The sequence below is a fragment of the Salvelinus alpinus genome, chromosome 14, assembly GCF_045679555.1.
Source record: "Salvelinus alpinus chromosome 14, SLU_Salpinus.1, whole genome shotgun sequence".
Taxonomy (NCBI): Eukaryota; Metazoa; Chordata; class Actinopteri; order Salmoniformes; family Salmonidae; genus Salvelinus; species Salvelinus alpinus.
Window position 1 is genome coordinate 49,013,310 of NC_092099.1, and position 25,778 is coordinate 49,039,087.

At 42.6% G+C, this 25,778-nt stretch overlaps 1 protein-coding gene across 6 annotated transcripts in view; it reads left to right on the forward strand.

The window, feature by feature from the left end:
• Window positions 1–492: 492 nt before the first annotated feature.
• Window positions 493–25,778, forward strand: part of LOC139539009 (contactin-associated protein-like 5) — a 114,684-nt gene continuing 89,398 nt past the window's right edge. For 3 of the 6 annotated variants that reach the window (XM_071341661.1, XM_071341662.1, XM_071341664.1), the window contains exon 1: window positions 494–695. In XM_071341661.1, coding sequence (XP_071197762.1) covers window positions 521–695 — 175 coding nt within the window. In that variant the 5' untranslated portion in view covers window positions 494–520. Of the gene's footprint in view, window positions 696–25,778 lie in introns of all 6 variants that reach the window. The other 3 variants (XM_071341663.1, XM_071341665.1, XM_071341660.1) reach the window with 2 other exon arrangements.

Sequence of the window (25,778 nt, forward strand, 5' to 3'; positions counted from 1 at the left end):
GTGATACAACCTGGAATTGAACCAGGGTCTGATGTGACGCCTCTAGCACTTAGATGCACTGCCTTAGACAGCTACGCCAATCAGGAGGCAATATTTGACTTTTAAGCACATTTTTACTCCTGAACTTACATTTAAACGTGCCATAACAAAGGGGTTAAATAGTTATTGACTCAAGACATTTCCGATTTTAATTTTTAATTCATTTGTACACATTTCTTAAAACATAATTCCACATTATTTGGGTATTTTGTGTAGGCCAGTTACACGAAATCTCAATTTACTCTATTTTAAATTCAGGCTGTACCCACAAAATGTGGAAACAGTCAAGGGGTGTGAATACTTTCTGAATGCACCGTAAACACACACACTACAGTACCCCCACCCACCCTAAAGAGAAATTGAAAGAGAGAAATTGATAGAGAGAGAGAGAGAGAGATATTCTTCGATATTCCCTGTGCATCTGGGAAGGACTGTTAACGGGGGAGTGGTTTACTTTTTCACTTCGCTTTAAGCACAGAGCATGATTCCGTCCGCGCTTGAGACACTTGGAGGCATCGCTTTCATGAGATTTAATCTCTTCTTACAACAAGGATATATCACAGTAGGGAGGATGGAATTGAGAAAGTTGTCACGGTTATATTTCTTCATTGTCTGTGTTTTGAACACCTCCAGCTCTGCATCCGCCGCCAATCACCGTGAGTATCAGAAGTTGGAAATGAAACCGCGCGCGTTTTGTGACATGCATTTTGCAGTAGTCGTATGACTCGAATGAACAAAAAAACAGATGTGCCTGATGAAGCAGTAGCCTAGCTAATGTTTCTAAGGGTCTTTTTTATGTAGGCTATAGGTGTAGGGCCATTTGTTGAAGCTATAAAGTGAGAAATGTGGTTTCTTCGCCCACTGTCGTTTGGCTGTGATATACATTGTTCTAGATTGCTTATCTTCGGATGATTCAATCACCTGGCTATTGAAATATCAGTCCGCTATATAATTGTCACAGCAGCACAATTAGCAGTAAAATCACTTTGTGGAAATTATATTCAATTCTGTTGTCATTCACGTCATCGTTGATATATGTTTCTCTCTGGTATGATAACAGACATTCATTTTTTATCTTTGCTGTGCGAGAATCCCTTATAATGAAGTGTATTAGTCCAATTGTTTTGATATTGTCGTCGCTAGAGGTCATCATTCCTCACCTGAGTTTTTAGTTGGAGGATAAATGGTGTATTGTGTAACCAATTACAAATATGTATGTATATGTATATGTGTGTGTATGTGTGTATGTGTATTTATGTAAATATGTGTATGTATATATATATATATATGTGTGTGTGTGTGTGTGTGTGTGTGTGTGTGTGTGTATGTATGTATGTGTCTGTATATATATATGTGTGTGTGTGTATGTATGTATGTATGTATGTATGTATGTATGTATGTATGTATGTATGTATATACACACACATACATATGTATATATATACACACATATGTGTATATATATACACACATGCATATATATATATACATACAAATGTGTGTGTGTGTGTGTGTGTGTGTGTGTGTGTGTGTGTGTGTGTGTGTGTGTGTGTGTGTGTGTGTGTATGTATGTGTGTATATATATATATATATGTGTGTGTGTGTGTGTGTGTGTGTGTGTGTGTGTGTGTGTGTGTGTGTGTGTGTGTGTGTGTGTGTATATATATATATATATATATGAGTGAAGGATGCTTTGTTGCGAAATAGAAAGACGATTCTAGATTTAATTTTGGATTGGAGATGTTTAATGTGAATCTGGAAGGAGAGTTTACAGTCTAACCAGACACCTAGGTATTTGTAGTTGTCCACATATTCTAAGTCAGAACCGTCCAGAGTAGTGATGCTGGACGGGCGGGCAGGTGCGGGCAGCGATCGGTTGAAGAGCATGCATTTAGTTTTACTTGCATTTAAGAGCAGTTGGAGGCCACGGAAGGAGAGTTGTATGGCATTGACGCTCATCTGGAGGTTAGTTAACAAGTGTCCAACAAAGGGCCAGAGGTATACAGAATGGTGTCGTCTGCGTAGAGGTGGATCAAATAATCACCAGCAGCGAGAGCGACATCATTGATGCATACAGAGAAGGGAGTCATCCCGAAAATTGAACCCTGTGGCACCCCCATAGAGACTGCCAGAGGTCCGGACAACAGGCCGTCCGATTTGACACACTGAACTCTATCGGAGAAGTATTTGGTGAACCAAGCGAGGCAATCATTTGAGAAACCAAGGCTGTTGAGTCTGCCAATAAGAATGTTGTGATTGACAGAGTCGAAAGCCTTAGCCAGGTCGATGTATACGGCTGCACAGTAATGTCTCTTATCGATGGTGGTTATGATATCGTTTAGGACCTTGAGTGTGGCTGAGGTGCACCCATGACTAGCTCTGAAACCAGATTGCATAGCGGAGAAGGTACGGTGAGATTCGAAATGGTCGGTAATCTGTTTGTTAACTTGGCTTTCAAAGACCTTAGAACGGCAGGGTAGAATAGATATAGGTCTGTAGCAGTTTGGGTCTAGAGTGTCTCCCCCTTTGAAGAGGGGGATGACCGCGACAGCTTTCCAACCTATGGGAATCTCAGACGATACGAAAGAGAGGTTGAACAGGCTAGTAATAGGGGTTGCAACAATTTCGGCAGATAGTTTTAGAAAGAGAGGGTCCAGATTGTCTAGCCCCGCTGATATGTAGGGGTCCAGATTTTGCAGCTCTTTCAGAACATCAGCTATCTGGATTTGGGTGAAGGAGAAGTGGGGGAGGTTTGGGCGAGTAGCTGTGGGGAGCGCAAGGCTATTGACCGGGGTAAGGGTAGCCAGGTGGAAAGCATGGCCAGCCGTAGAAAAATGCTTATTGAAATTCTCAATTATTGTGGATTTATTGGTGGTGACAGTGTTTCCTATCCTCAGTGCAGTGGGAAGCTGGGAGGAGGTGCTCTTATTCTCCATGGACTTTACAGGTTCCCAGAACTTTTTTGAGTTTGTACTACAGGATGCAAATTTCTGTTTGAAAAAGCTAGCCTTAGCTTTCCTAACTGCCTGTGTATATTGGTTCCTAACTTCCCTGAAAAGGTGCATATCACGGGGGCTATTTGATGCTAATGCAGAACGCCACAGGATGTTTTTGTGCTGGTCAAGGGCAGACAGGTCTGGAGTGAACCAAGGGCTATATCTATTCCTGGTTCTACATTTTTTGAATCGAGCATGCTTATTTAAGATGGTGAGGAAGGCACTTTTAAAGAATAACCAGGCATCCTCTACTGACGGGATGAGGTCAATGTCATTCCAGGATACCCCGGCCAGGTCGATTAGAAAGGCCTGTTCGCTGAAGTGTTTTAGGGAGTGTTTGACAGTGATGAGGGGTGGTTGTTTTACCGCAGACCCATTACGGATGCAGGCAGTGATCACTGAGATCTTGGTTGAAAACAGCAGAGGTGTATTTGGAGGGCGAGTTAGTTAGGATGTTATCTATGACGGTGCCCGTGTTTACGGATTTGGGGTTGTACCTGGTAGGTTCATAGATCATTTGTGTGAGATTGAGGGCATCAAGCTTAGATTCTTTTCAAATCAAATCAAATCAAATTTATTAGTCACATACACATGGTTAGCAGATGTTAATGCGAGTGTAGCGAAATGCTTGTGCTTCTAGTTCCGACAATGCAGTAATAACAACAAGTAATCTAACCTAACAATTCCGCAACTACTACCTTATACACGCAAGTGTAAAGGGATAAAGAATATGTACATAAAGATATATGAATGAGTGATGGTACAGACGGCATAGGCAAGGTGCAGTAGATGGTATAGAGTACGGTATATACCTATGAGATGAGTACTGTAGGGTATGTAAACATAAAGTGGCATAGTTTAAAGTGGCTAGTGGTCCATGTATTACATAAGATGGCAAGATGCAGTAGATGATATAGAGTACAGTATATACATATACATAAGAGATGTGTAATGTAGGGTATGTAAACATTATATTAGGTGGCATTGTTTAAAGTGGCTGGTGGTACATTTTTACATAATTTCCATCAATTCCCATTTTTAAGGTGGCTGGAGCTGAGTCAGTTTGTTGGCAGCGGCCGCTAAATGTTAGTGGTGGCTGTTTAACAGTCTGATGGCCTTGAGATAGAAGCTGTTTTTCAGTCTCTCGGTCCCTGCTTGGATGCACCTGTACTGACCTCGCCTTCTGGATGATAGCGGGGTGAACAGGTAGTGGCTTGGGTGGTTGTTGTCCTTGATGATCTTTATGGCCTTCCTGTGACATCGGGTGGTGTAGGTGTCCTGGAGGGCAGGTAGTTTGCCCCGGGTGATGCGTTCTGCCGACCTCACTACCCTCTGGAGAGCCTTACGGTTGTGTGCGGAGCAGTTGCCGTACCAGGCGGTGATACAGCCCGACAGGATGCTCTCGATTGTGCATCTGTAGAAGTTTGTGAGTGCTTTTGGTGACAAGCCGAATTTCTTCAGCCTCCTGAGGTTGAAGAGGCGCTGCTGCGCCTTCTTCACAACGCTGTCTGTGTGGGTGGACCAATTCAGTTTGTCCGTGATGTGTACACCGAGGAACTTAAAACTTTCCACCTTCTCCACTACTGACCCGTCGATGTGGATAGGGGGGAGCTCCCTCTGCTGTTTCCTGAAGTCCACAATCATCTCCTTTGTTTTGTTGACGTTGAGTGTGAGGTTATTTTCCTGACACCACACTCCGAGGGCCCTCACCTCCTCCCTGTAGGCCGTCTCGTCGTTGTTGGTAATCAAGCCTACCACTGTAGTGTTGTCCGCAAACTTGATGATTGAGTTGGAGGCGTGCATGGCCACGCAGTCGTGGGTGAACAGGGAGTACAGGAGAGGGCTCAGAACGCACCCTTGTGGGGCCCCAGTGTTGAGGATCAGCGGGGTGGAGATGTTGTTACCTACCCTCACCACCTGGGGGCGGCCCGTCAGGAAGTCCAGGACCCAGTTGCACAGGGCGGGGTCGAGGCCCAGGGTCTCGAGCTTGATGACGAGTTTGGAGGGTACTATGGTGTTAAATGCTGAGCTGTAGTCGATGAACAGCATTCTCACATAGGTATTCCTCTTGTCCAGATGGGTTAGGGCAGTGTGCAGTGTGGTTGCGATTGCGTCGTCTGTGGACCTATTGGGTCGGTAAGCAAATTGGAGTGGGTCTAGGGTGTCCGGTAGGGTGGAGGTGATATGGTCCTTGACTAGTCTCTCAAAGCACTTCATGATGACGGAAGTGAGTGCTACGGGGCGGTAGTCGTTTAGCTCAGTTACCTTAGCTTTCTTGGGAACAGGAACAATGGTGGCCCTCTTGAAGCATGTGGGAACAGCAGACTGGGCTAAGGATTGATTGAATATGTCCGTAAACACACCAGCCAGCTGGTCTGTGCATGCTCTGAGGACGCGGCTGGGAATGCCGTCTGGGCCTGCAGCCTTGCGAGGGTTAACACGTTTAAATGTTTTACTCACCTCGGCTGCAGTGAAGGAGAGCCCGCAGGTTTTGGTAGTGGGCCGTGTCAGTGGCACTGTATTATCCTCAAAGCGGGCAAAAAAGGTATTTAGCCTGTCTGGGAGCAAGACATCCTGATCCGCGACGGGGCTGCTTTTCTTTTTGTAATCCGTGATAGACTGTAGACCCTGCCACATACCCCTTGTGTCTGAGCTGTTGAATTGCGATTCAATTTTGTCTCTGTACTGGGACTTAGCCTGTTTGATAGCCTTGCGGAGAGAATAGCTACACTGTGTGTATTCGGTCATGTTTCCGGTCACCTTGCCCTGGTTAAAAGCAGTGGTTCGCGCTTTCAGTTTCACGCGAATGCTGCCGTTAATCCACGGTTTCTGGTTTGGGAATGTTTTAATCGTTGCTCTGGGTACGACATCGTCAATGCACTTCCTAATGAACTCGCTCACCGAATCTGCATATTCATCATTGTTGTTGTTGGACGCCGTGCGGAACATATTCCAATCCGCGTGATCAAAGCAGTCTTGAAGCGTGGATTCAGATTGGTCGGACCAGCGTTGAACAGACCTGAGCGCGGGAGCTTGTAGTTTTAATTTCTGTTTGTAGGCTGGAATCAACAAAATGGAGTCGTGGTCAGCTTTTCCGAAAGGAGGGCGGGGGAGGGCCTTATATGCGTCGCGGAAGTTAGTATAACAATGGTCCAGAGTTCTGCCAGCCCTGGTCGGACAATCGATGTGCTGATAGAATTTAGGGAGTTTTGTTTTTAGATTAGCCTTGTTAAAATCCCCAGCTACGATGAATGCAGCCTCAGGGTGTGTGGTTTCCAGTTTACAGAGAGTCAGATAGAGTTCGTTCAGGGCCATCGATGTGTCTGCTTGGGGGGGAATATATACGGCTGTGATTATGACCGAAGTGAATTCCCTTGGTAGATAATGCGGTCTACATTTGATTGTGAGGAGTTCTAGATCAGGTGAACAGAATGACTTTAGTTCCTGAGTGTTGTTATGATGGTCACACCACGTCTCGTTAATCATGAGGCATACCCCCCCGCCCCTCTTCTTACCAGAAAGATGTATGTTTCTGTCTGCGCGATGCGTGAAGAAACCAGCTGGCTGCACCGACTCCGTTAGCGTCTTTTCAGTTAGCCATGTTTCCGTGAAGCAGAGCACGTTGCAATCCCTGATGTCTCTCTCGAATGTTACCCGTGCTCGGATTTCATCGACCTTATTCTCAAGAGACTGGACATTGGCGAGTAGTATGCTAGGGAGTGGAGCGCGATGTGCTCGTCTCCGAAGCCTGACCAGGAGACCGCTACGTTTGCCCCTTTTTCGGCGTCGTGTAGCTTCGCCGGCTGGGATCAGGTCCATTGTATTGGGTGGAAGGCAAGACACTGGATCCGTTTCGGGAAAGTCATATTCCTGGTAGGAAGGGTGGTTAGTTGACGTTAATCGTATATTCAGTAGTTCCTCCCGGCTGTATGTAATGAAACTTAAGATCACCCGGGGTACCAATGTAAGAAATAACACATAGAAAAACAAAATACTGCATATTTTCCAAGGAACGCGAAGCGAGGCAGCCATCCTGTTCGGCGCCGGAAAGAGGATGTCCGAGGTGTTAAGCATGTCCCAGTTTAGGTCACCTAGCAGGACGAGCTCAGAAGATAGATGGGGGGCAATCAATTCACATATGGTGTCCAGGGCACAGCTGGGGGCAGATGGTGGTCTATAGCAAGCGGCAATGGTGAGAGACTTGTTTCTGGAAAGGTGAATTTTTAGAAGTAGAAGCTCGAATTGTTTTGGTACAGACCAGGATAGTAAGATAGAACTCTGCAGGCTATCTCTGCAGTAGATTGCAACACCGCCCCCTTTGGCAGTTCTATCTTGGTGTAAAGTGTTTTAGTTAGGGATGGAAATTTCAGGGTTTTTGGTGGTTTTCCTAAGCCAGGATTCAGACACGGCTAAGACATCCGGGTTGGGAGAATGTGCTGAAGCAGTAAATAAAGCAAACTTAGGGAGTAGGCTTCTAATGTTAACATGCATGAAACCAAGGCTTTTACGGTTACAGAAGTCAACAAATGAGAGCACCTGGGGAGTAGGAGGGGAGCTAGGCACTGCAGGTCCTGGATTAACCTGACTTGTTGGGTGCTGACTTGTTTCACCCTCGACAACTACTGTGATTATTATTATTTGACCATGCTGGTCATTTATGAACATTTGAACATCTTGGCCATGTTTTGTTATAATCTCCACCCGGCACAGCCAGAAGAGGACTGGCCAACCCTCATAGCCTGGTTCCTCTCTAGGTTTCTTCCTAGGTTTTGGCATTTCTAGGGAGTTTTTCCTAGCCACCATGCTTCTACACCTGCATTGCTTGCTGTTTGGGGTTTTAGGCTGGGTTTCTGTACAGCACTTTGATTTATCAGCTGATGTAAGAAGGCCTATATAAATAAATTTGATTTGATTAACCTCTACATCACCCAAGCAGGAAGTCCACTGTGTGCAGCTCACCCTGCACTAACACAAAAAACCTGAGCATGTCTAGCTCTGCTAAGCATCCCAGTAAAGCAAGAAAAACATTTAAGCATCACAGAAAGGTGTTAAAAATAGCCACCTTAACATATGTAACTAAACAAACAAGGTTCATGTAATCAATAATTTGCTAGTAATAGATTACATTCATATTCTGACAATCTCTGAAACTCACTTAGATAATACTGTTGATGATACAGTTGTAGCAATACATGGTTTTAAGATCTAAAGAAAATACAGAAATGCCAAAGGTGGAGGTGTCGCTGTTTTTATATTCAGAACCAGATTCCTGTAAAGCTTAGAGAGGATATCATGTTAACTACTGTTGAAGTAATATGGCTACAGGTTCATCTGTCTCACCTGAAGCACATTCCGGTGGGAATCTGCTATAGACCACCAAGTGCAAACAGTCAGTATCTGGATAACATGTGTGAAATGCTTGATAATAATATATGTGATATCATTAGTGACGTATATTTTCTGGGTGATTTAAATATTGACTGGCTTTCATCAGGCTGTCCACTCCAGAGAGAGCTTCAAACTGGAACTAGGGCCTGCAACCTGGTTCAGGTTATCAATCAACTTACCAGGGTAGTTACAAACAGCACAGGAATAAAATCATCAACATGTATTGATCGCATCTTTACTAATGCCTCAGAAATGAGTTTGAAAGCATAATCCAAATCCATCGGATGTAGGGATCACAATATTGTAGCCATATCTAGGAAAACCAATGTTTCTAAGGCTGGGCCTAATATAGTGTGTAAGAGGTCATACAATAAGTGTTGTAGTGATTCCTATGTTGTTGATGTAAAGAATATTTGTGGTGTGTCGTGAGGAGCAACCAGATGCTGCACTTGACACATTCATGAAATTGCTTATCCCAGTTACTAATAATCATGCACATATTAAGAAAATGACTGTAAAAACGGTTAAATCCCTGTGGATTGATGAGGAATTGAAAAATGTTATGGTTGAGAGGGATGAGGCAAAATAAATGGCAGATAGGTCTGGTTGTACAACCGATTGGCAAACGTACTGCAAATTGAGAAATCATGTGACTAAACTCAATAAAAAGAAGAAGAAACTACACTCTGAAACAAAGATAAATGACATAAAGAACGATAGTAAAACGCTTTGGAGCACCTTAAATGAAATTTTGGGCAAAAAGGCAAACTCTGCTCCATCATTCATTGAATCAGATGGCTCATTCATCACAAAACCCAATGACATCTACTTTAATAATTGTTTCATTGGCAAGAATAGCAAACTTAGGCATGACATGCCAGCAACAAACGCTGACACTACACATCCAAGTATATCTGATCAAATTATGAAGGACAAGCATTGTACTTTTGAATTCTGTAAAGTAAGTGTGGAAGAGGTGAAATAGTTATTGTTGTCTATCAACAATGACAAGCCACCGGGGTCTGACAACTTGGAATGAAAATGACTGAGGATAATAGCACACTATATTGCCACTCCTATTTGCCATGTCTTCAATTTAAGCCTACTAAAAAGTGTGTGCCTTCAGGCCTGGAAGGAAGCAAAAGTCATTCCCCTACCTAAGGACAGTAAAAAAAACTTTTCTTGCTCAAATAGCCAACCTATACACACACGTGTTGTAGATATGTGGTAGTAGAGTAGGGGCCTGAGGGCACAAACGTAATATGTTGTGAAATCTGGGGCCTGATGTACAAATGTATCGTAATGTTTTTAAAAAATGTATAACTGCCTTAATTTTGCTGTACCCCAGGAAGAGTAGCTGCTGCCTTGGCTAATGGGGATCCGTAATAAATACAAATACAAATAATAGCATATCATATCATATCATAGCACATCGTTTACGAAACAGAGCTGAGAGCTCTCCATGCACAATGGGGTCCATTTATAAATATCCCATGTTTTTGTCTTTCCCCTACCCCAATCCCATTATCAATAATGCAACGGGAAAATAGTTTTATAGTTTAATAGTTTTCAACACTAATTACTGCAGTTTGACCATCTCACCACCAGGGGTGCTGCAGCACCTCCAGCACCCCTAACTCCCACAGCTATGGCCCTATAGGTTATTTATCCTAATGACTGATGGTCGGTTTATTCAGTGTTATCCAACTTCAGAACCAGGCATGACCAAAATACTGGTAGTCTATGATTGTTGTCTAAAACATAGAATTGGTGGGTGGCAGCTTACTCTGAGACCTGGCGCCAGTAAGATGGGCAATTTATTCTAGTCATGTAACCCAGTGAACTGAGCTAAACTGACAGCTGCATTATTCATTTATGACTTTCTTGTGGTTCTCAAATGTATCCAGTGATCAGGATTGACATGCTGCTCAGAGATGAAATGGCTAGATTCTTCTAGAGGACAAGCAAATGACTGTTCTCATATTTACCTTTGAGAAACAAAAGGAGAAGCCATAGATCTATCATGGGAGGTTTGTGTGGCCCCTGTGTCAGGTGACAGAGATAATGGCAGCCACATTCTCTCAGAGGAGCATGTCCTCATGCAATCCTCTATCACAGAGAGATAACAAGGGGGCACTCTTAGGTCTGGTGCCCTATGAAGGCTACCTGATCTGGCTCCACAAGCAAATCTTCATCATTTATACTGAATATCCACAATGTCCTGCATCTATATAACCTAATTCATCCAATGATTATCAGCTTATGCTGCTGGGCCCTCCTCTTCACATGGTACACATTGAAGCTCGGCAGGCGTTTGGACTTTATCATTTGTTTGATCTTATTGAATTGTGCTTGAAAAGGAAAGTTTCCTGCCGGGAGTGAAAGTGTGATTTTGAAGGTTGACTTTGGCTTTGGCTGGAAACAGCGGGACTTTCATTTCCAGGCTGGAAACAGCGTGACTTTCATTAACAGGCTGGAAACAGCGGGACTTTCGTTAACAGGCTGGAAACAGCAGGACTTTCATTACCAGGCTGGAAACAGCGGGACTTTCGTTAACAGGCTGGAAACAGCAGGACTTTCATTTCTAGGCTGGAAACAGCAGGACTTTCATTAACAGGCTGGAAACAGCAGGACTTTCATTAACAGGCTGGAAACAGCAGGCCTTTCATTAACAGGCTGGAAACAGCAGGACTTTCATTAACAGGCTGGAAACAGCGGGACTTTCATTAACAGGCTGGAAACAGCGGGACTTTCATTAACAGGCTGGAAACAGCGGGACTTTCATTAACAGGCTGGAAACAGCGGGACTTTCATTAACAGGCTGGAAACAGCGGGCCTTTCATTAACAGGCTGGAAACAGCAGGCCTTTCATTAACAGGCTGGAAACAGCAGGACTTTCATTAACAGGCTGGAAACAGCAGGACTTTCATTACCAGGCTGGAAACAGTGGGACTTTCATTACCAGGCAAGGAAACAGCGAGACTTTCATTAACAGGCTGGAAACAGCAGGACTTTCTTTACCAGGCTGGAAACAGTGGGACTTTCATTACCAGGGCTATCTCTTGATGTGACACACTTCACCATGCCTCTGTGGCACAGGAGGCTGGTGAGTGGAGTACGGCTCATAATAATGACTGGAATGAAGTGAATAGAATGGTATGAAACACAAGGAAACCCAAGGAAAACGTGTTCTGTGGGTGGAATAGTGCTCCAGTTGTCCAGCGATTCTATCACAGCTACTACGTATATAAACTGTCACACGGACAACACCATATTATGTTTTATTTGATTTGGTTTTCCATTCGGTTTCAGTTTGTATTAGCTCTTTGAACAGACCTTTCAGAATAAATGACATCCCTTGACTGAGGCACTTACTGCAGTACATTTCGTACTGCACCACCCACAATGCAGCTGCGATGACAGCATCGTATTGTCGACGCATGCAGGTGTGAAAACAGTCCTGAATCCTCAACATATTCTACTGGATGATTCATGCAATGCAGGCTCTCACTCAGTCTCTAGAATGTAAGGAACTCCTACTGTTGTTGAGATTCATAAAAGGTTGATGAATTTATCAAGAGATACATGAGGCAGAACACAGCAGTACAAGGCTACCTCCACTGTTTAGACTCAAGTCTCCAGTATGGAGAAAAATCTCAGCTAGCTAGAACCTGGTATATACAAACCACCATAGGCAATGAATGTTCAAAAGCACCTCACATGAACGGGTCGATGAAAAGTGCATGTATAATAACATGGAAAGGCAATGGGAGGGAGTAGAAGTATGTAATTCACTCAGAGGAGGTAGGTGGGAGGAGCTATAGGAGGATGGGCTCATTGTAATGGCTGGAATGGAATAAATGGAACGGAGTCAAACGTGGTTTTCATATGTTTGATGTGTTTGACTCCGTTCCATCTATCCAATTCCAGCCGTTACAATGAGCCCATTCTCATATAGCTCGTTCCACCAGCCTACTCTGAGTTATAATGATCCAATTTCTTTTTTCCCCTGTTGGTAATGGTTCTGGATTTCCTTCATATATCTGACGTCATGTAATGGATCAATTCTGATCATTTTGTACAGTGTATAGTGCAGTCATAACTGCTGTTGGTGATTATCTGGATGGATCAGAGATGGACAGCACACCGGCAGTTAGATGTAGAAAGGCAGATCAATATGGATGGCATACAGCAAAACACATTGACATTCAACCAAATACCCAAATAAAAGGGCAGCCACTGATAAAGCCTGCCTTGTATGAGGTACTCTGGTGATGGGGTTATTGAATGTTTGAGTTGGCATGGCTTGGCAGGACTGGTAAAGTCCTCAAGGCAAAGGTGCTCTTATCCATATGATGCATCGTTCACTGTGTGGACATGCAGAGCCTTCAGAAAGTATTCATACCCCTTGACTTATTCCACATTTTATTGTTACAGCCTGAATTCAAAATTGATTAAATATATTTTTCTCTCACCCATCTACACACAATAACCTATAATGACAAAGTGAATCAACTTTAGAAGCTATGAGTCTTTCTGGGTAAGTCTCTAAGAGCTATCCACACCTGGATTGTGTAACATTTGCCCATTTTATTATTTTCAACATTTTTCAAGCTTTGTCAAATTTGTTGTTGATCATTGCTCAGGAACATTCACTGTCTTCTTGGTGATCAACTTGTGTATATGTGATGTTTTACGTTATTGTCCTGTTAAAGTGAAATCATCTCCCAGTGTCTGGTGGAAAGCAGACTGAACCAGGTTTTCCTCTAGGATTTTTCCTGTGCTTAGCTCCATTACGTTTATTTTTTTATCCTGAAACTCCCCAGTCATTAACGATTACAAGCATACCCATAACATGATGCAGCCACCACTATGCCTGAAAATATGGAGAGTGGTACTCAGTAATGTGTTGTATTGGATTTGCCCCAAAACAACACTTTCTATTCAGAACATAAAGTTAATTGTTCTGACAATTTTTTTGCAGTAGTACTTTAGTGCCTTGTTGCTTACAGGATGCACGTTTTGGAATATTTATATTCGGTACAAGCTTCCTTTTTTTTCACTCTGTCATTTAGGTTAGTATTGTAGAGTAACTTCACTGTTGTTGATCCATCCTCAGTTTTCTGCTATCACAGCCATTAAACTCTGTAACTGTTTTCAAGTCACCATTGGTCTCATGGTGAAATCACTGAGCGGTTTCCTTCCTCTCTGAAAGGATCTCTATATCTTTGTAGTGTCTGGGTGTATTGATACACCATCCAAAGTGTAATTAATAATTCACCATGCTCAAAGGGATATTCAAAGTATGCTTCTTTTATTTTTACCCATCTGCCCTTCTTTGCGAGGCATTGTAAAACCTCCCTGGTCTTTGTGGTTGAATCTGTGTTTGAAATTCACTGCATTACAGATAATTTGTGGGGTACAGAGATGATGTAGTCATTTAAAAATCATGTTAAACACTATTATTGCAGACAGAGTTAGTCCATGCAACTTATTATGTGACTTGTTAAGCAAATTTTTACTCCTGAAGTTATTTAGGCTTACCGTAACAAAGGGGTTAAAAACGTATTGACATTTCAGCTTTTAATTTGTTATTAATTTGTAATATTTTTGAAAAGCATAATTCCACTTTGACATTATGGGGTATTGTGTGTAGGCCAATGACAAACCATCTCAATTTAATCCATTTCAATTCCGCATGCAACAAAATGTGGGAAAAGAGGTGTGAATACCTTCTGAAGGCACACACAGTCAAGACATCACAATGGCAACAAGAAGTCAACGAATCAGGTTGATTACAATTGATTTTCTTTTCAGTACGCCTTATTCATACAGATTCCAAATGTTTCCTTGAAGAATTCAATTACTACTGCGTTGATGAAATGAAACAGGTTTCTCTGTCGTTTGTTATATTTAGAGTGTGGATGGATGCATGGAGGGATGGATGGGGGGATGGATGGAGGGAGGGATGAATGGGTGGATGGATATGGATGGGTGGATGGATGGATGGATATGGGTGGATGCATGGGGGGATGGATGGGGGGATGGGTGGATGGATGTGGATGGATGGATGGAGGGATGAATGGGTGGATGGATGTGGATGGGTGGATGGATGGATGGATGGATAGATATGTGGATGGATGGATATGGGTGGATGGAGTCTGTTTTACACTTCCTCTGGTGTGTGACTTCAGGGAGCATGTTGCTAATTTGAAATGTGAGGGGAAAAAGGCTTTGGTTCTTCACATTTTAGAAAGCTGTTCTTGGCAACCTCCAGCTTGTGTTGTAGACGCGGGTTCCGTTTAGTACAGGAGTCAACAAATGACTCACCCTTGAATGTAGCCTTACGTATTCAGAGATAGTAGAGATGAGAGGCATGCCTTGCTACGGGTGTCATTAAAGAGAAACCCTATACATAATGGATGAGGAAAGGGGTATTGCAGTATTAAACCAATTATGTATGTTGGCGTACCCTCCTAGGTATGTCTGTGGTACACCCCGTTATGTGACAGTATACCCCTTATCTTTGTAAAAGGTCGTTTTTTTGTTCTACTGCCATACACCTGTGCTTGTTTATGTTATCTCCTCACAACCACCCATAGTGTATGCTGTATATTCTGAATACTGGAGTGATAATGAACCCAAATGTATCAATGTAAATTCATCTCCAATGTTTCTCTGCAGATTGTGTCAAAATTGTATTATCCTTGGTTGTTTATCATAAGATATTTAATTTTGTCTGGAGAGGTCAGCTAACTGGTATTGGTCAATGCTAAAACCAAACAAACAAAGCAACAACTTTAAGATATATAAGGCTATTTAGAGAAATAATTGTATATTTTTTTATGTGACTTTTATTTTACTAGGCAAGTCAGTTAAGAACAAATTCTTATTTACAATGACGGCCTACCCCGGCCAAACCCGGACGACGCTGGGCCAATTGTGTGCCGCACTATGGAACTCCCAATCACGGCCGGATGTGACAGCCTGGAATCGAACCAGGGACTGTAGTGACGCCTCTTGCACTGAAATGCAGTGCCTTAGACTGCTGCACAACTCGGGAGCCCCATAGAAGAGGAAAAATCTATTTGATGAATGTGGTGCCAGTGGAGGCATTTGCATTTCCAATCGTATCGCTCACACACTGATGCAACAGAATTCCCTATTTATAGAGTGAAATGAAATATGCTACAAATAGCAGTAAAGTCCGTAAGTTCCATCTTCTATTTATTTCTGGTGTTACTGGCAAAGGATTACAAACGCCCACTTAATATTGACAATGCCATTAAGAGAGCTATGATGCAGGAGCTTTGTCTGAGTCACAAGAATAACAAGGTATGTTTCTTTACTTTTCATCGCCAATGTAGACCGACCAGACAGGAAGCAAGGTTTTAAACTTGGGAAGACCGCCAAGCATTTTCTGTAAGCAGCTATTACTCTGCAGATTCTATTGATGATACAGGGATTAGGGTGGATCCTGCAAACATTTTGAGCAGGACCCATAATTGAGCCAGACTGGTAGCTATAACAGCATAGTTTCTGTAACCAAATAAGTGCATCTGGGATTGGGAAACCAGTTGTCTTTTTTTATGACAGTCTGCCGTTCTTTAAACTGTTTCTCCAGACAGTATTGTAAGAGTTATTTCCCAGTTCTAATGGAGTTGAGTCTTCAATACGCCTGTATTTAATGTGAGTGGTCTGGTGACATTTCCACAGGCAGGAGAGAGGGCAACCGTATCAGACCCACCATCTGGGGCTGCTGGGATATGGAAGCCAAGCTGTCATTCTCGTCCAACGGGAGCCTTTTTGGCTCCAGTCTGGTATTCACCAGGGGCTAATCAGCCAGTAACCTCTGGTTTCTTTGCATAGTGACACACAGTGTTGGCTAATGATGAGTTCAGTGTGGAGAAGCCTGTCACACAGAGGTGATGCAACCAGAAAGACTAATCAGGAGAGATTTGAATCAAAAGAGTGGCGACAGTACCGTGTATGCCAACCTGAAACAAAATAACAAAATGTAGGTCTATCCCATATTTGCTAAATATGTAAAATATGTTTTTCAACAATAGTAGCATGGCTTCGATGTGGAAATAATATTCTGAACATAGCATTCACGCTGATATAGGCCTACTGTAAAATACATTTGTCTGAGCCATGCACATTTCAAACATTGTCGATAAGCAAGATTGTAAACTGGGTGGTTCGAGCCCTGAATGCTGATTGGCTGACAGCCGTGGTAAATCAGACCGTATACAAAACATTTATTTTTACTGCTCTAATTACGTTGATAACCAGTTTATAATAGCGATAAGGCATCTCAGGGGTTTGTGATATATGGCCAATATACCACAGCTAAGTGCTGTGTCCAGGCACTCTGCGTTGCGTTGTACATAAGATTAGCCCTTTGCCGTGGTATATTTGCCTTATTGCTTAATTAAAGCCCTATGGAGGATTGTACGCACATCCAAACTGAAAGTAAATCACAACTTTACTTAAACTTCTTTAGTACCACGATGTACGCAGGAAAATACACACTGGGATGATAATGACGGAGTAGTATAAACACATAGATTTAGGAGGAGGTCCTAGAGAGTTCCTCTTTTGATTGTCACACAAGACTGCCACTTGATTGGTTAATATAGAACGGTGGGAAGGCCATATGTATATAAATGACGTTTGGACATTAGACAGAAGACAATACTCATCATGTCTGTAAACTGTATCATACAGAGAAAGCATTGTTGCAGCTGTTCTGATAGTATGCAGGCTAACCTTGGGATTTTTGGGGAAAAAGTAAAAAACAAGCCACAGGTGCCTAATAACAAACAACAATGTATTCTGGGTGTTGCAGAAACGAGACTGTAGTGCTTGGGAAATATTTGGGCAGAGATACATTTTCCTCTGAGAAACTGCTCTGTGATCGAAAACCATGTCAGTGTCTGTCATCACGTCTCAATTAGCTCAGTCAGCCAACTGTCTTTCCTATATGTTGTCTTTGTTACTACTGTAAGTGTTATTATTATGCTGTTGTTTTCTCTAAGGCCTGATTGCCCCTGGGTATTAGTTGGTTATCAAATCAAATCAAAGTTTATTTGTCACGTGCGCCGAATACAACCTTACAGTGAAATGCTTACTTTGCACTAACCAATAGTGCAAAAAAAGTATTAGGTGAACATTAGGTAAGTAAAGAAATAAAACAACAGCAAAAAGACAGGCTATATACAGTAGCGAGGCTATAAAAGTAGCGAGGCTACATAAGGTATGAATCTCTGTGAGACATTCTCTTTCAGTCATATCCAATACCAGGTGAATCAAACTCCGTTCTTTGAATGATGCTGTGTCTGCATGTATGTATTACAATTATACACTTCAACAGTGTTTACCACTCCTGCTCCTGGGACACATTGTAACTATGCAATAGACTAGAAACATGATTTAAGTAAAGGCTGATTTGTAATTCATACATAGAGAGAAAAAAACAGTACACTACACTTCCTGTGCATATCTAACTCCCTTCATCTGCATTAATCTGAGGACACAGGATAGGTGTAGTATTTCAATGAGATACTTAATTTCAACCAGTAGAGAAAGTGAAACGCTTTATTGAAAGTTCATTATCCAGGTGTTTATAAATGCATTATAAATATTATAATTGTAAAAGTATATTATAAATACATGTTCAATCTGTACTTCAATGCACATGTGGTGTGCATTATAAAAAGAGAGGAAGAAAGAGGAGGTGGGGAGAGAGGTGTAGAAGACAGAAAAGGAAAGAGGGAAAACAGAGGATCAGGGAAGACAGCATATGATTAATGAATTACAGTGCTACCCTAATATTCTCTCAGTTCATCACAATTACATAGTGTCTCTAGCGGTGTCCCCTAACCAGCCTTGGGCTCCCAGACAGCCCGAAGGGTATCTTAAGAGCAGATGAGGGACGGGACTGGCTTCCTCTCTCACATCAAAACATACCTGCAGACGAGAGACAGATAGATAGATAGAGAGAGAGCATGATTAAGCTTAGTTTTTTTTATTCTAACACGGTCAGTCATCATAATCATCAGGAGGTGAAATGGAAAACTGACCTTGGATCATTAACTCTGGGACTACTACATCTCTATCTGTATTTCAATGTAAAGTATCTCTTTAATAATACTTCCTGTATGATATCCCTTATAACAAATCATGATAACATTGGAATACATGTGCATGTGTAGCATATGACAATAGCAGGATCATATCAAGGATAGTGTCACAAATTTTGATAATTTGAATCAGCTGTGTAGTAATAAGGCAAAACCAGAAATGTGCACCCCTCTGAATCCCAAGGACCAGGACTGAGAACAGCTGCTCTTCATTGGGACCTCTTAATCTGCACACAGGCTTTCACAGCTCTCTGTATTTGTGGACAGAAAACCTCACAAGAAATAGATTACACAAAAGTACCTGCTCTATCCAGAATAGTCTACGTTGCCACTTTGACAGCTGGGCCTGCTCCCATTTCATCCTCCTCCCAAAATTGTTTTTTGGTTGCCATTATCAAGTGTTGCACTGGGGCTAAAACAATATCCTACATAGTGTGGGAGGACTGCACCTAAAAAGGCTGGAGACTCATAACTAATCGAAGAGCATCCATGTATATGTCCTGACCAAAAGATGAGGAGTCAGTGGTACTGTAGGGTTCACTTGACGTTGCACCACAGCAAGATTCTCAGTAGACAGGGGGCATGGGATGTCAGGAACATTGACCCCATTGTCAGTGTTTCAAGATTCCACATTATCCTCCTGATAAAGCAGGTCCTCCACCTGCTGAATCTGGAATGCTCAAAATAAACATCTGTATTAGTGATGATACATATATAAAGGAAGATCTGTCAGGCGATTCACAATACTAAGGAGATGATTGTGGACTATAGGGTAGTGGAGCAGGTTGAGAGCTTCAAGTTCCTTGGTGTCCACATCAACAACAAACTAGAATGGTCCAAACACACCAACACAGTCGTGAAGAGGGCACGACAAAGCCTATTCCCCCTCAGGAAACTAAAAAGATTTGACATGGGTACTGAGATCCTCAAAAGGTTCTACAGCTGCAACATCGAGAGCATCTTGACTGGTTGAATCACTGCCTGGTACGGCAATTGCTCGGCCTCCGACCGCAAGGCACTACAGAGGGTAGTGCGTACGGCCCAGTACATCACTGGGGCTAAGCTGCCTGCCATCCAGGACCTCTACACCAGGCGGTGTCAGAGGAAAGCTCTAAAAATTGTCAAAGACCTCAGGCACCCCAGTCATAGACTGTTCTCTTTACTACCGCATAGCAAGCGGTACCGGAGTGCCAAGTCTAGGACAAAAAGGCTTCTCAACAGTTTTTACCCCCAAGCCATAAGACTCCTGAACAGGTAATCGAATGGCTACCCGAACGATTTGCATCGTGTGCCCCCCCAACCCCTCTTTTATGCTGCTGCTAGTCTCTGTTTATCATATATGCATAGTCACTTTAACTACACATTCATGTACATACTACCTCAATTGGGCCGACCAACCAGTGCTCCCGCACATGTCCAATCCAAAATTAAATCTAGAATCGGCTTCCTATTTCGCAACAAAGCATCCTTCACTCATGCTGCCAAACATACCCTCGTAAAACTGACCATCCTACCGATCCTCGACTTTGGCGATGTCAGTTACAGAATAGCCTCCAACACTCTACTCAGCAAATTGGATGCAGTCTATCACAGTGCCATCCGTTTTGTCACCAAAGCCCCATATACTACCCACCACTGCGACCTGTATGCTCTCTTTGGCTGGCCCTCGCTTCATACTCGTCGCCAAACCCACTGGCTCCAGGTCATCTACAAGTCTTTGCTATCTCAGCTCACTGGTCACCATAGCAGCACCCACCCGTAGCACGCGCTCCAGCAGGTATATCTCACTGGTCACCCCAAAGCCAATTCTTCCTTTGGCCGCCTCTCCTTCCAGTTCTCTGCTGCCAATGACTGGAACAAACTGTAAAAATCTCTGAAGCTGGAGACTCTTATCTCCCTCACTAGCTTTAAGCACCAGCTGTCAGAGCAGCTCACAGATCACTGCACCTGTACATAGCTCATCTGTAAATAGCCCATCCAATCTACCTCATCCCCATACTGTATTTATTTATTTATCTTGCTCCTTTGCACCCCAGTATCTCTACTTGCACATCCTACCATTCCAGTGTTTAATTGCTATATTGTAATTACTTCGCCACCATGGCCTATTTATTGCCTTACCTCTCTTATCCTACCTCATTTGCACATGCTGTATATAGATTTTCCTACTGTATTATTGATTGTATGTTTGTTTATTCCATGTGTAACTCTGTGTTGTTGTATGTGTCAAACTGTTTTGCTTTATCTTGGCCAGGTCGCAGTTGCAAATGAGAACTTGTTCTCAACTAGCCTACCTGGTTAAATAAAGGTGAAATAAATAATTAAAATTGGCTAACCGGGCTATCTGCATTGTGTCCCACCACCCGCCAACCCCTCTTTTACGCTACTGCTACTCTCTTTTCATCATATATGCATAGTCACTTTAACCATATCTACATGTACATACTACCTCGATCAGCCTGACTAACCGGTGTCTGTATATAGCCTCGCTACTGTTTTTTTTTACTGTCTTTTTACTGTTGTTTTATTTCTTTACTTACCTATTGTTCACCTTACCTATTGTTCACCTAATAGAACCTCTAAGTAAGCATTTCACTGTAAGGTCTACACCTGTTGTATTCGGCGCACGTGACAAATAAACGTTGATTTGATGTCACACAGACACATACCTCTGCATAGTCTGGCTCAGACACAGGTGTTTTGGAGCATTCCGATATGCCACAGCTGGTGAGGTGTCAGGTTTGCCTCTGTTCTTAAAGAGTGATTATTCCAACTCTCTGTGAAATGTTGCAGATCTGCCCGCAGTTGAGGTAGGAACACATATCCCATATCAGAAGAGGTGGATAGAATTTGACAGGTCAAGGTAGCCTTATTCTTCCAAACTGTGCAGCAAGTACAGTAGTACTGACATGTCACAGCACTCTAAACATCTCTCCATAAGCGTGCCACTCTAACAGAGAGAAAGAAAAGGTTTTGTGGGGGGGGGGGAACCTAATCTCCTCCATGAATAGTGAACACTGAGGTTATAGAAATGCAAGTTGTGTGTGGCTCTGTGAGTGGTTACTGACTGTATGTGACGCAGACACCTATCTGAGGGTACCTGAAACATTTAAATATAGAGGGCTATGTGTCTCACCACTTGGTTATTGGTTATTTCCCCCAGGGAAATCATGACTTGGCAGCAACAGGGGCTTGATAGTCCAGTGAAAATGGCTGAGTGTTTATGTGGTGTAAATATTAAAATTAGCAGCTGACATCTTAAGTTTCTTTTAAATTAATGCATGTGAGACAGGTTCCATGTACAACAAGACAGGCAGAGAGGAAGCGAGAAAAACAACACAGAACAGTTTAATTACCTCTGGTTATGGACACTTTTGCCAGCAATAAAGCTTCCATGGCCTGTTCCTTGGACAGTAACCATAGATCTGGCAATATCTACATTTTTGACCCCATGATCAGCTCGCACTCTGAAAGTAAGAAAATATACAAACAATAACGGAGATATGACCGTTCATTCTAAAGCAGCAGATGTCATTTTCAGTATACGTCAATACAGCACAGAAAGCAGCCTTAGGAGGTTTGATGAGGAGATGTCAAGGGTTTGTATACAGAAAGTAACTCGTTACAATATGCATAATCCAAGTAATTATTTTTTTCATTCTACTGTATCAATATTTACCTTTAAGGCCATCCATTTCTGCCGACTCCATCCACTAAATAATAAACAAATAATTGTACACGACTTCAAATGAAACAAGCAGGGAGCAAGTTTCGAACCCTCAACCTTCTTGCCCGGAGTCCAGCTCGCACCAAAAGCATGCACCAAAAGCATGCTCAAACCTCAGAGTCGATAGAGCGCGTCCTCGCAGTAGCTTGCTACTCAATGTAATAAAGTAATGACTTTTCAAATATGTTACCTTACACGTTATGTTGGCTGACAATTTGTTAGCTACTCTGTAGCAAAATAGCACAGACACTGGACAGAGGAACTCTGCCTAGAAGGTCAGCATCCCGGAGTCGCCTCTATACAGTCCTGTTAATGTTGAGACTGGTGTTTTGCGCGTACTATTTAATGATGCTGCCAGTTGAGGACTTGTGAGGCATCTGTTTCTCAAACTAGAAACTAATGTACTTGTCCTCTTGCTCAGTTGTGCACCAGGTTCTCCCACCCCTCTTTATATTCTGGTTAGAGACAGTTTGCGCTGTTCTGTGAAGGGAGTAGTACACAGCTTTGTACGAGATCTTCAGTTTCTTGGCATTTTCTCGCATGGAATAGCCTTCATTTCTCAGAACAAGAATGGACTGACAAGTTTCAGAGGAAAGTTATTTGTTTCTGGCCATTTTGAGCCTGTAATCGAACCCACAAATGCTGATGCTTAGTTTTTCTAATGATCAATTAGCCTTTTAAAATGATAAACGGATGAGCTACATTTAACATTTACATTTAAGTCATTTAGCAGACGCTCTTATCCAGAGCGACTTACAAATTGGAAAGTTCATACATATTCATCCTGGTCCCCCCGTGGGGAATGAACCCACAACCCTGGCGTTGCAAGCGCCATGCTCTACCAACTGAGCCACACGGGACCATTGGAACACAGGAGTGATGGTTGATGGTAATGTTCCTAATGCTGGTAATGTTCCTCTGTACGCCTATGTAGATATTTCATAAAAAATCTGCCGTTTCCAGCAACAATAGTCATTTACAACATTAACAGTGTCTACACTGACTTACCAAAACTATAGTTTGTTTACAAGAAATTTGTGGAGTGGTTGAAAAACAAGTTTTAATGACTCCAACCTAAGTGTATGTAAACTTCCGTCTTCAACTGTATATAGGGAAGGTGATCAGGGAGGTGATGGAGTACAGGTGAGGATGATGGTGCGCGTAAATGATGGTGACAGGTTTGCGCCATTATGAGCAGCCTGGTGACCTAGAGCGCCGGAGAGGGATTAAATGTGACAGAAACCTCTTCATGCAATGGGCATCACTGATAATGAGTCCAAACTTTTCACAGAAGCTGGACAAAAATAATGTCCAATATTAATAAAAAATGTCATGTCTGTTTTGCTGCTCGTGATATTTAATAAAACATTGGTGATATACATAAGGCTACTGTATGGGCCTACGCTGGCTAAATCAATGTCATAACCAATTGCGTTACCACTACGACCAGCTTTTGGTCGGTCTTAAATATCCCTACTTGCGCTAACTGAAATTGGTATATTGGTACCAAGGACTTTTTAAGGACACCTAAAATATTTCCACCTCTCCCACCTCAGCGTATACGAGCTGATGTTTGACAGGTAAATTGCCAAATTGACGTGTTTTTTGCTCCTCCTTACCGCCAGCTGAAAATAGAACCCTCTGTGTTACTTCTGCTTTGAGCATTGATTGAGAATTCTCACCACCTGTGAAAAATTACTTGAAATTAATGAAGTGTGTGATAGTCATGTGATCTGTCGGTCTATAAGTAATCCTACACATGTCAGCCCTCAGATCAGTTATCGTTACTTTCTCTCTCTCTCGCTCTGAACTGTTTTGCAGCTCGCTCTATTCAACACATTATTGGATATAAAGTGATACAGTACAGTGCTGTGTTTCTCAATCACATGTATCGACCTGCACTTTCTCGAATTCAGCCTGTGTCTGTAGCTAGCCTAATTGTCAACTGATACCTCAGCCGTGGCTCTGCCAGAACAGAGATGAGATGGACCAGTCTATTAATCCATGTGACGTATCAGATGCTGCTCTATCGATATCAACCGGAGGCATACACACATTCTGTACTGGATTATACCGTTGTTCCTCTGGATCCTGGTGGGAGTGAGGCATTATGGGAAGACAGGGGGCTAGACACGGGGGTAGATGGGGAGGGGGGGTAGCCGGGTAGACGAGGAGGGGGTAGACAGGTGTAGATGGGTGGTAGACGGGCAGGTAGGTGGATGCGTAGACGAGTGCGTAGACATTGGGGTGGACATGGGGGAGACAGGGGTGGACAGAAACCGTAGACAGGAGGTAGACAGCACCTGCTGTGCCTAACACCCTGGAAGCTCCTTTGAGCGTCTAAGTCTCAGGGGGGACAGTCTCTCTTTATACTTCCGTAGATATAATACTGAGACAGAGACACTTTCACTTGCATCTTAACAGACAGTATAGTGTTGTTCCTTCTGTTTAGTGTCAGTATTTAAACAGCTCTCCATCCTCCACTCCCACCATGCTGCTTAGACATTGTCAGGTGGACAGAGGCCTGAAACGGAGCAAAAAATATTACAGCCGCATACGCTACAAATTGCAGTTTGTTGATTTCTTTGTGGAGCACAGTTTGTTTAGAACAAAGAGTTTGGAGGGAATGCAGGCTAATGAGCCGCGTTAGGGATGGAAGTCAATTCAGGGGCATTTGTTGTAAAAAGTATTTGCATATTTTGAAGAGAGCAAGCTAGTTTCCAAATTCATCATCCACCATAGAGATCCACCGAAAAAAAGTTACAAAATATAGTGTGAAAAGTAGAATTAAGGGCAGTGTTTAGTGGATTTTAATGAGCGAAATGTGACCAACAAATTTTGCTGGATAATGGGGTTGTTTTTCCAACCCTGATGGTAAAACTCACAAAATATGTTTTTTTGTACTGTCATTTGCAGTCATATTGATGTTTTCAACATCCAAATAGCCTAACATCCTTCCACTTAAATAGTCATAGACTGTTCTCTCTGCTACCGCACGGCAAGCGGTACCGATGCACCAAGTCTGGAACCAACAGGAGCCTGAACAGCTTCTACTCCCCAGCCAGAAGACACCTAAATAGTTAGTCCGGGTAGCTATTAGTTAACTATTTAACTATCTGTGTATTTTGACTCATCACACACACTGCTGCTATAAAGTGCCTAGTCACTTTATTCCTACCTAATATTTGTTTTTAACCTTTAACAGGGAAGACTTATTGAGACCTAGGTCTCTTTTACAAATGTGCACTGTATATACAACGTAAATATACACATTATACCCAAACTATATCCTATCTGTCTATCTATCAATCTATCAATCTAATCTAAATACAAAACCACAGTCATGGGAAGCACAAATAAAACATCACAAATCATCCAGAAAAACAGTTATGTTCCTCCACAAATAAGTTCCCAATCAATACTTTAAATTGCCTGAACAGCACCAGAACATCAAATTGAAATGTATTTTGAATTGTGTTCCAG